General features: G+C 37.7%; 2 protein-coding genes across 3 annotated transcripts in view; both read left to right on the top strand.

The window, feature by feature from the left end:
* The window catches only part of cap2 (cyclase associated actin cytoskeleton regulatory protein 2), a 19,739-nt gene extending 9,734 nt beyond the window's left edge, over positions 1–10,005 (top strand). For both annotated transcript variants that reach the window (XM_024294594.2, XM_024294586.2), the window contains exons 5-13: positions 3,510–3,653; positions 4,248–4,333; positions 5,314–5,419; positions 7,891–8,074; positions 8,145–8,302; positions 8,401–8,524; positions 8,606–8,688; positions 8,765–8,908; positions 9,346–10,005. In XM_024294594.2, the coding sequence (XP_024150362.1) occupies positions 3,510–3,653; positions 4,248–4,333; positions 5,314–5,419; positions 7,891–8,074; positions 8,145–8,302; positions 8,401–8,524; positions 8,606–8,688; positions 8,765–8,908; positions 9,346–9,429 (1,113 nt within the window). In that variant the 3' untranslated portion in view covers positions 9,430–10,005. The remainder of the gene's footprint in view (positions 1–3,509; positions 3,654–4,247; positions 4,334–5,313; positions 5,420–7,890; positions 8,075–8,144; positions 8,303–8,400; positions 8,525–8,605; positions 8,689–8,764; positions 8,909–9,345) is intronic.
* The window catches only part of adnp2b (ADNP homeobox 2b), a gene marked incomplete in the record, with an annotated part of 705,870 nt that overhangs the window by 94,826 nt on the left and 599,558 nt on the right, over positions 1–11,486 (top strand).

The following is an 11,486-nucleotide window of genomic DNA, read 5'->3' as shown; positions in this document are numbered from 1 at the left end:
TGCTGGTTTTGAGAGTTCCTGCACAGATGTAAAAAAAAAAATCAGATCTCACAAAACAATTGTTTTTATCTATTTATCGGACTATATGTTATTACATATTAAGATGTTGATATTCACATTCAACACATTTAGGAAAAAGTTGCAATTTACTGAAATAGATTAGAACATAAGGAAATATTATTGATGTCCCTGTGTATGTGTGGGATTCCTCCTGGCGCTTCACCTTCTTCCAACAGTCTGTCACTGTTTGGCAACCAGGAACAAACCCAGATGCAGGGAAGAGCCACAAACCAACAAGTAACTGATCCAACAGGCTTGACAGCACCGGGAAAAGCCGAGCTAGAACGCAGACGGAGCCGACAATGAAGGCTGATAGAGAGTGTCTTAAATCTTGTGTGGCTGATAAGCAAAGTGCAGGCAGCTGTGACTGCTCCACAGGCTCAGGTGAATGGGTAGAGTCACAGCTAGCCCGCCCGAAAACTAAAGACAAAGGCCCATTCTGAATGTATCCCTTTTCCCTAGCACTTCTCCCTTCCCCTCCATTTGAGGGGGGAGTTTAAGTCTATGTGTGTTCAGGAAATGTATTTTTTAAAAAGTCCTCCCCCATGAGGCTAAACCAGATGAGATGCGCTTTTCTTCACATGGGTGCGCTCTGAAGCACAGGTTTACACTTAAATGAAAGTATTGACTTTTGTTGTCATGTATATTCAAGTGCTGGAAGCTCCATGCTAAAGCTAGCGGACCAGCGATTATTGATGACATCATCGATGACCGTGACGTCCGAAATATTAGACACTATTTAAAATATGCTTCATAGATTAATTGATGTTGCTAAATTGTCCTTAACTCCGGCAACGCCTGTACAAGCGGCCACTTCCAATAACAAGTCTATGTAAACGCGTGCACGTTTTGGGATTCCGCGTTCAAAACTCTTGCGTTTATGCGTTGCTATACAAGCTTCTACACAAGTTTCTATGCAAGTTTGACTAATCAGGGACTTAGATTTGGCGTATGGATGATGTCGCTTTGAGTTCATGGAAGTCCTAACCTGCTGGTCCAGTGTGAAGACCATGTGCTAAATGCACGATTGCACGTACATCTAATGTCTGGTGTATGTAGTTTTAGGAATAAATATGAGTGTGTGGTTGTGCAGCTCTGCGATGGACTGCCCCCCCAACACACACACACCACCCAAAAGTAAGAGATAGGCTCCAGCAACCCCATGACCCTTAGAACGATTAAGCAAGTTTAGAAGACGGACGGATGGAAATTAAATTCTATTTAACTTTTTTAACTCAATATTCTTTTATTTCCTTTGCTCTTTTATAGCCACATATAAACCACGACTCCTCCACTTTAGCGTCATTTCTTCCTCCTAAAACATCTTAGTCATCTTAGTACAAGATATATTATTTTTGCTGAAATGTTTTAATCAAGTTATAGTACTATTTTCGTTTATTGATTTTGCAATGAACGAAGAGAGATAATAATAAACTGACTTTAATAACTTGGGTCTTTGTTGTGTCATAAAGTACATTTATAAGACTCAGTAAGCACGCCCTTGTAAGCAAATGTTAGGCAAACCTATAACAGTGTGAGGAAAAAGCTTCAAGAGAAGCAGAGAACTGTTTATGTGTGTGAGTCTTTGCAGATCATGTTGGTTGACGGAAGAATTTGTGAAATAGAATCATGTTGTGTTTGCTGCTCCTGTGCATGCCAGCATGATGCCTGGAAGTTTATAAGGATTTTCCTTTTTGGGAAAGAATTCCCGATGAACAGTGGATTATAAAGCAGCTTGTTAGACAAAATAAAGAAGAAAAACAAAAGGGTTTTTTTACCCTGTAGAGGAGCAGATATCAGCATTACACATCAGTGAGCGCATAAGGTTCATAGATGTGAACTTCCTGGATTAGCAGGAGGCTCTTGAATCAAAGAGATGACTATCAAATGTGTGCAGGGGTGTATTTGTCTGTAAAAGGAGTTTAATCACATTTCCAAATAATTTATAGAATGAAGGAAAATCAACATTCATTTTTAATACTGTAAAAAAAAAACACTTTTTTTACTCATGTGAAATGGGATTTGCAGTGTCATGGTGGGAGTCTTTATTGATACATTTGGAGCAGAACATTCCACCAGAATTGACAGATTTACTATGAATTCAACCTATAATGAGTCTATTTCAAAATATATTTCTGAACCTGTGTTTCACATCAAAGTTAGGTTAATAGTTTGCAGTTGTGACGTAGAAGGAGCTTCATTTCTGAGCTACTCCAAAGTCAGATTTGTGGAGAAATTGATTTATTTCTGCTTATGTACTTCCTCTACACTGCATAAAAGAAGATATTTGAAAAATAGAAGAAAAAAACCCACTGATCTTAGAAAATCACTAAAAAGTGGTAAATTTATTATTCCATGCAGCAAGTAATCTGATAACAAAAAATCTAATAATAAAATATCTAAATCTAAAAACAAGGATTTTCACACACACATTAAAAAAAGGAAAAATAAGCTAAAAAAACCTAATAGAATTACTTTTTTTTTTTTTTTTACAATTTTCAAGAAAATGGTTTCTAATTTTGAGTTTTTATGTACCTAATTATAGTTCAATTTGATTACAGTGACAAAAAACAGTGTAATAAGTGGAAATGACTCACTTTAATGTGAATATAATCATAGCACAAGTTGGACCAATTTAGTAAACCCTCATAAAATATAACACTAGCACTTATTATAGAGCATAAGTTAAATTTTAAAATCAAAAATGCTTAAAGATGTCTGGGAGATTGAATACGTTTTCTCTGTGTTATGAAGTAATAAAAAATGCATTGAAACATCTTATATACATGTTTTTAAATTAAGTGGGTCTTAAATCAAACTTTATTCTGTCAAGACATCTTGAATGTCTAAAAACAAGGTTTTAAATCTTTGCAAGTATCAGATATTTTGCAGAGTACTGATATTATCTCATGACTTCAGGCAAAAAATCTGAATCTTCACACAGTCTGTGAAGCTTCTTAAAATGTTATGACTTGTTTTGTGGCTGAGGATTCTTGTTAAGTTTATTAGTTTGTAATAAATAGAAAAACGACTTTGTTACAGTTTCTAAGAACAGCTGGGTTCAAGGATACGGTTGCAGCAATGTCTGTTCCTGAAACGACGAGGGAGCATGTTCTGACCAGATCGATAAACTGTAAACACAGGAGGAGCAGTATGCCTTACAAGGCTGGAGGAGACTCCTCATGAACGGAGGAATGTTGGAAGGAACAGCTGAGGAAACTGGGCTCTGGGAGAGGAACTCCACTCCATCTGCAATCTGGACTTTCTTATGGAAGAACTATATTTAAATGAGATGCTGAGTTACGGCCCTGTTTGGAAATCACAGGGAGCTCCTCCACAGAGAAGGGATGACCCCTTTGGGTGCACAGCATGAACTGAGCTACAATATTCAACCCAGTTAATCCTATTTGTTCGGCGTCCGTCTTGACCTCCCCCTCTCACTCCTCCAGACAGAGCTCCGAGATCTGCTGAAGCCCATATCGGATCACATCCAGGAGATCCAGAATTTCAGAGAACAAAACCGTGGCAGCTGCCTCTTCAACCACCTCTCAGCTGTCAGTGAGAGCATTCCCGCTCTGGGCTGGGTGGCTGTGGTAAGAAAGACGAACAAGCATTACATTTACTGTAAACTGTCCTTCCTATGAATATTTGAGACCTGCATCCAGATTTGTGGTTAAGCAAAATCAAATATTGGCTAAAGCAAGCTTTGCTGTAGGAAATGTTTTGTTAAAATTAACACACAAATTTCAATACAATAAGAAAAATTATTAAATGAAAGTTTTGGTTTTTTTTTAAACCATGGAAATTCCAGATTTGCCCGCCCAGTAATTATCCGGCCCTCCAGATCATTTTATTGTTTTGTTATTAATAAATGTTATCTTGTACTGTTGAAAAGTGTTTTAAAGTTTTAAAACTTGTTGTTCAATAAATGTTCATCCTGTTTGGCCTGCGACCCAAGGTGTGTTTTGGATTTTGGCCCCCTGTGCGATTTAGTTTGACACCCCTGATTTAGCTTAAGATTAAAGTCCCTTCTAATATGTAATGCTTAAAACAGACTGTTCTCTGAGCGATGCCGTCAAGATGGAGCCTTTCAACCTTTAAAGTGTCACAACATCCATTTTCTTCAACTTCCACCTAAAAAACATTATTTTTTCAGACAATAAACTGATAATTTGTTCTTGCTTCAGAGTCAAAAGCCTGGTCCGTATGTGAAGGAGATGAACGATGCTGCCATCTTTTACACCAACAGAGTTCTGAAGGACTACAAGGAGACGTAAGCTCTCTTTTTGTCTCTATTTGACGAAATAGAATAAAAATTTGGCCGAAAGTAAACACTGATGTCAACGTGTAGCTGTCGGTTAAAACATTTCGGTTGAAACATTTCTCAGGAAAAGCTCAAACCAAGCTCTTAACGTCCGGTATTGGTGGTCTTTTCATGTTTGGCAACCAGCGAACTTGCTGCGTTGCGAAAGAGGCGAATTCACTGCAAAAATCACGTTTGGTGTGAACGCAACATTACTGGTGAAGCAAAAATGGCGAGCAGTATTGAAGCTGTCCAGCCGTACAGTTTTGAGACACCTCAAACGAGGAAAACAAAAACGTTCATGAATCTATTTGTCTGCTGGAGGATTAATCAGAATGGAGCTTGTGGCCCACCAGTATATTTTCTATGTAACAAATGTGTCAAACTGCAATTTGAATAAAGGCATACTCAGAAATTTAATTTTAAGCTAAATGTTTCAAATCTGTGTCCTTCATCATCAAAAAAGAGCTACATGAACATGTTAAAACCAACAAAAACTCTATTTTTATCTGAGTGGGTCTTTAACTGTTTTAGATTTCAAACAAAAAGTTGATTTTTCAAGTAACTGGGTCCTGTGACTGTGAAAATTCAGTAACATAGCTAAATTAAACTCAATATATATAATAGACATTTTTATAAGGAATGATTATATTTACCAAGAATGAGTTTTACTGACACAAAGTATAGAGCGCATGGTTTTAGGAACTTTTATTACTTATAGGCTTTGACTGAATCTCATAATGCTGTTTTTTTTTAAGTTTTTGTACATTTTTTTAATTCTTTTACTTCGTTCTTCATAAAAAAAAAAATCCTCAACATACAGTTTAAGAAAACCTAATTTTTGTTAGGGGATTTTTTTCTTGTAGATTTGAACACTCTTAATAGATGTGGGTTTGGATGACACCTCCCGCATCGTTTCAACTATTATTTCTCCTCTTTTATCCCCCCAGTGACAAAAGTCATGTGGACTGGGTTCGCTCCTACCTGTTAATCTGGACTGAGATGCAATCCTTCATTAAACAGCACCACACGACGGGGCTGGTGTGGAGCAAGACTGTGAGTGCACAAACATTTTCCCAGTTATTCATTTGTTGTCGTTCCTAGAGGAATGCATTTGTCTTTACACAAGTTTTAAATGACATTTGTGCGCCCTTTTCTTATTGTTGTTTCTCTAAAAAGCAACAATTAGCTTCATTTTTTTTCTTTTTAAGTGAGAAACAGAAACCCCAAAACAAATTGAGCCCAGCACGATCTTCAGATTTGCAGCTGCTCCTTTCCTTTCCTCCAGATAAGCTGAATATTTGCTTCAAAGTGTAAATCTCGCTAACGTCCGACAACTGTGGCCACATCTGTTCTTGGTGCGCAGAAACTTGAGAGGCGGCGGTGGCCGTGCGTGTCAGCTGTTGCGTCGGCTGTCGGACGACAGAGCTGATGTGTGAGGGATGCAGTCTGTGTGCTCACAACGCCGGGAGTGTGCTGCGTTAACAGGTGGTCCTCAGGGTTTATTTGAATGGACGTTTTCTTTACAGGAGGACCCCGACAAAGGGCCTGTGTACACACAGGGGCTGCAGCGTAACCTAAACTGGGGAGCTGGCCCCTCCTCAGCACAGCCGTCATCTGCTGCTAAGATAGAAACTTAAAGATAAGCTTATTCTGTGCTGAGTCCAGATTAATGTACACGCACAGATATCTTCTCAAGCCTAAAATAAATATATTTTTAGCTTTTTTTATAAACAATTTCAAATTAAAAATTGGTTCCTTTAGTTGGGATCACTTTTGGGGGGCCTGTTTTTTAAATGTGATCCTGTGAGATGCCAAATATGTGTTTCACCTGTTCGTTTGTTGGCTTATTGATAACCAGTATCTGGCCTGTTGACCGTTTACCCCATTCAGGGGAAACGTGTTTGACAGAAAAAAAAATCAGGGTTAAAACTGTAACTAAAATTGGTAAATTAAAAAAAAAATGAAAAAATTTGAATTGAGTTTGGTTAAAAATGTTGGAATTGTCGTTCCTACTGTAAAAATGCAACTTATGTTTAGAAAAACTGATTTAAAGGTTTTAGGATGCACAGGTGTACTCAATTGTCTCACTAATTGGCTTTGGTCAATTCCCTCTATGAGATTAAAAAAACAGAAATTCTCCATTTTTTGCTCAAATTTACACATAAATGCTAATATTTCTCTAAGTATTATTTTTTAAGGTAGTAAGCTGCATAAAATGTGTCAGTGTGATGAATTTCCTCCTGCAAAATCTGTTGCATCTGCTGTTTTTGAAGAAAATGATTCTTGATGATGAGCAAAACTAAGATAGTAACGATCAAACCCAGAGGTAACAACAGCTTTGACATTAAAAGAACCCAAAACCCAGCAAACGTCGAAAAATCTCACTTAACGGTTTAGAAAAATTAGACTTTATTTATGTTTATGTGACCAGAAAGCCAGTTATTTATACACTATAACTTTGAATGTTTACAATATTAAGTTATTACGGTTACAGTTTTACGTCTTTTACTTTTGCAAGCGGCAGGTAAAAGTTTCTTTCAAAATAAAGTACACCCTGTGTCAGACAAAATCAGCCTAACTCTTTAAAATAAAGACGCTTAAAAAATAAAAAAGGATTTTTCCATCATTATGAGACTCTCTAAAGTCATTATTTTTGGTTTCTTAGTATTGAATTAAACATGACAATATTGGTTTAGGTCTATAAAGAACTTTACCTCAGTTTTAAACTGAAAACTGAAGTGTAGCAGAAGATAAAAATTTGATTTAAACTGATTGACAGTAAATTAAACCTTTTACCATTATTGTTCTGTTATCTGCATTTTGGAGGAAGTATAAAACACCTTGTGCCTCTTGACTTAGTGTAAAGCCAAAAAAAATGAAAAAACACAGATGTAAAGGTTAATTAAACTATTAAAAGATCACCTCAATTTAAATATGTTAATCAAAAACGTAACTAATTAAAATAAATGAAGCTAAACTACATGCCCCTTTTTTGCTTTATTTTATTTTTTTTTAATCCACAGAGCCTCAATGGGGAGATATAAAGAACCACATGGGGCTCCAGAGCTTTATCTAACAAGTCTTCATTGTTCAGCTGTGATACAAGCGACATGTGTGCCTTGTGTCTGGGGTCAAGTCTGGTCAAGTCAAGTGTATGTGGGGGGGTTTGATGCTGGATTTGTGTCACTGTTTCTCCTGATCAAAAGTTAAATCAGTTCATTAAGTTTGACTTCTGTTGTTATGAAAACCATCAGTAAAAAATCTAATCTGATCTATAAAATGCAAATAAATATGAGAAGATTTTGTGTGATGACTTTATCAAAATTAAATAAAAATATATGAACAGATAAGGAATCTGCCTGTTTAAATCCCAGCAACTTATCAGAAGTAAATAAAAAAAATTGCTGAGCTCTAATTGATTTTCTGTGAAGGGCTCCCTCTGCTGGACATTATTATTACTACACCTGTTAACCTTAACTTGTCCCCAGTGTTATTTAAACATTTTCCTTTCATTCATTTTTCAGGGTCCCATTGCTCCTGCTTCCCTTTTAGACTTCACCACACCCTGTCCACCCCCACCTCCTCCTCCTCCCCCCGGCCCTCCTCCAGTCTTCAGCGACGATGACTCCGAGTCTCAGGTGGACAGAGCTGCAGCTCAGCGCTCAGAATTGTTCGCACAACTCAACCAAGGAGTGGGCATCACTAAAGGTGGGTCCCAACATCATCAAATCAACTGTTTTTAGGTGGAGCTGCTCCTCCTCATCCTCTCCACCTGTAGGTCTAAAGCACGTGACAGACGAGCAGAAGACTCACAAGAACCCAAATTTGAAGAGTCAACCGACTAAAAACAAGAGCCCGACTTCTGCAAACCCCTCCACAGTAAGCGTCCAGAAAAGACCTGCTCTGCTTGAGCTGGAGGGAAAGAAGTGGAGAGTGGTGAGTAAAGAATCAGTCGTTATGAATCCCAAATCACATCTATGTGTATTAACAGCTAAACACTTATAATTTATTAATAAAATATGTTGTTTTTGCAGGAAAACTTTGAGCAGAAGCAGGATTTGGTGATCGAGGAGACCGAGCTTAAACAAGTGGTGTATGTGTTCAACTGTAACAACAGCACGCTGCAGGTTAAAGGAAAAATCAACTCCATCATTGTAGGTGAGCTACCTGTATAACAAACACTAGAAAGATGTGTTTTTAAGTTACTACCCTCTTCCTGAAAGCTTTTTCTCTACTTAGACAACTGCAAGAAGCTGGGTCTAGTTTTTGAGAATGCTGTTGGAATTGTAGAGGTAATCAACTCTAAAGCGGTTCAGTTACAGGTAAGCAAGCATATGCAAAAAATGAATTTTTGTATTCTTTTGCCAGCACGTTCTAACCGTTTCTTTTTTCCTGCAGGTGTTGGGAACAGTTCCCACTATTTCCATTAACAAGACGGAGGGATGCCAGGTCTACTTGAGTAAAGAGGCTCTGAACTGTGATATCGTCAGCGCCAAAAGCTCCGAGATGAACATCCTGATCCCAGAAGGCGAGGATGATTATGTGAGTCGAGAGCAGAAGAGAAATTAAAAATCCTTATTTGGTGCTATTAACATGTTTTTGTGGCTTTTTCTGATGGAGGACATTTATAAAGAAAATTCATCTCAAAATTGCATTTCTGAGAATTCATTTATTCGAATTGTTGTGAATCGGGATACGATGAAAAAAAAAGTTGTTTGCAAAACATTTCAAATTCATATTTGTGATGTAGAAAATACGCTTGAGCCTAAAACTCCCTGATCCGAGCTCTCAGCATCGGCAAGGGAAAGTGGGGGCGGGGTTGCTTTACATCAATGTACTCCTTAGAAACGAGAAAACAAGAGATTTTTCTCATTTTGGCTAAAAAAGTTTTTACCCTTATACAATATATAAAAAGTGGAAAAAAAAATTATTAGATATTCATGTGCTTAATTTAAGATGAATTCTTTTAATTTTTTCAGAGGGAGTTTCCGGTCCCGGAGCAGTTCAAGACCATCTGGGATGGATCTAAACTGGTGACAGAGCCCACAGAGATCGCAGGCTGACTGAAAACCACCATGAATTTAGTTAAAAGTGTTACTTTGACACCCCCAAAAAAGAGATTAACGTAGATAGGAACTGCATTTGCTGAATGTGTCATGTAAGGTTTTAACACTATCCTTACAAACGGTAAATATAATTCAGTGCCATAGCAATATATAGGCATTAAAGGAATAACACTCAAGTAATATCAAATAATCTAAATTATTAGTTAAGTGCATGTTTCCACAAAGGATTTTTTTTCCATTTTGAAATGTTTTGTTTATTATTGTGTTTACAATATGTCCAAAATGTTTTATTTTACTGATTGTAGTTAAAATCATATCATAAAGCTCCAATGACCAGAAAGGGTCAGACATCAACTCCAAAAACTTACACTTGACTTCTTGATTTCAAACACCACTTTATTTTGAATTATTATAAATAAGCACATAAGTTGGGCAGTTGGCATAAAAATCCTTTCTGATTTATTAGAATCTTCTTTTGCTTTGTAAAATTAAAAAACTGCAACCTCCTGTAGGAATCAATATCAGTGCTCTAAAACCCACATTTCATGGAAATAAATCTACTTCTGGAAGATGTTTCAGTGTTTTATTACCATGTTTCCCTGAGAGTCTTGGGTAAAGAGCATCTCCTCCTCTTCATCATCCTCCTCTTCCAAAGATTTATACGTTTTCATGACTGGATGACTGCGATCTTTGAGTGGACTCCTGGTTTGCAGCCTTCGATGTGAAATCACCCTGAAGCCCTCGGAGTCCTGAGTAAACAGGTTGGCAAGAGTATTCTCATCAGACTCCCTGCCTCTCAGGTACTTGTCAAGAGGAAGGCTGCTCGTTTTTGTCCGTCGTGAGTCCATCCACTCATCTGTTTCAGCATCGTTTGATGGTTGATTTTGATGTAAAATGGTTTTTGTTTCGGATTGTTTGCAATTTGACTCAAAAGGAGACACTGTGTTATTTGATTTTAAGTGGTTTTCTTTGTCATCGTCTTCTTCAGGACTAGAAGATATAAAAGCAGGTTTCTGAGTTGAAGTTCTTCCTTTCACATCCATCACATTTCCAAAGGCCTCCTCGCTTTGTAGGCTATCAAAAAAAGCCATCTCAGACTCATTCAAGCATGCTGGTGTTGTGATTTTTTCATCTGTTCGGTAAAACTGACTTTCACTGTACTGGTTACAGTTGAACAGTGGGTCCAGACTCCATGCTTGAGGAGGGGCTTCACTCTCATCAAGCAACAAAGACTTCTCAACTACCCTCTTCTTATTTGGAGGTGGTTGATTAGAGTCCACAGCCATCTCTTCTTCTGTTTCACCGAGAAAAGGTGGATCAGTCTTGGTAAAACTTTCACAGTCCTCCTCAAAACCAACACCAGACTCATCCAGGTTTTGCAGACTTGAACCATGTTTTGTTTCTGAAGCGTTTGATGACACAGAAAGCTGAACTGAATTGAGGTTTTGTAGTCCAGATGAAGACATCTTGTTGATAACTTTCAGAGGGGGAAAAAATACAATGTTAAGACAAAATGACAGAAATAATTCAACCAATCAACCAGGTAGAGGAGAAATGCAATAAAATTCTTCCTTTTAGCAGAACGTCTTACCTCTCTGGTGAGGAGTAAAAAAGGTAGATATGACGCTCTGTTTGGTTTTTGGCATTTCCATTTTAGTCTGAGTGAAGTTGAGTGCCACAGCTAAACTGTAACCTTCACCTTTAGCTAAGGGATTCAGCAATTTAGAAATTGGACGGACACGACGTTTCTGCAAAAACAAAAGTTAGATCAATATACATGTCGCTGTAGTGCCAGCAGACTGAATGGTTGGCCCTCGCATATTTTTGAAATCTGTCTCTCTTTGCAGAAAGTTTGGACACCCCTAATGTAGTGTAATAAAATGACTAAAATGGCAGAATTCAGGGCCTTTTTCATGAATTCCTTTCAGGCAATAATGCTGAAAGCAATTCAGCATTTTAGCAATCACCTGCTTGGCTTTTCCTTTTAGTTGCACAGGGTCCAGCCAAACACCACATTCCTCCTGGGAGTGTGTCGGTTGGATTGTTTTGGATGT

The sequence above is a fragment of the Oryzias melastigma genome, linkage group LG11 (genome assembly GCF_002922805.2).
Source record: "Oryzias melastigma strain HK-1 linkage group LG11, ASM292280v2, whole genome shotgun sequence".
Lineage (NCBI taxonomy): Eukaryota > Metazoa > Chordata > Actinopteri > Beloniformes > Adrianichthyidae > Oryzias > Oryzias melastigma.
The sequence above is the reverse complement of the archived record's forward strand: the minus strand, read 5'-3'. Positions and strand labels throughout refer to the sequence as shown.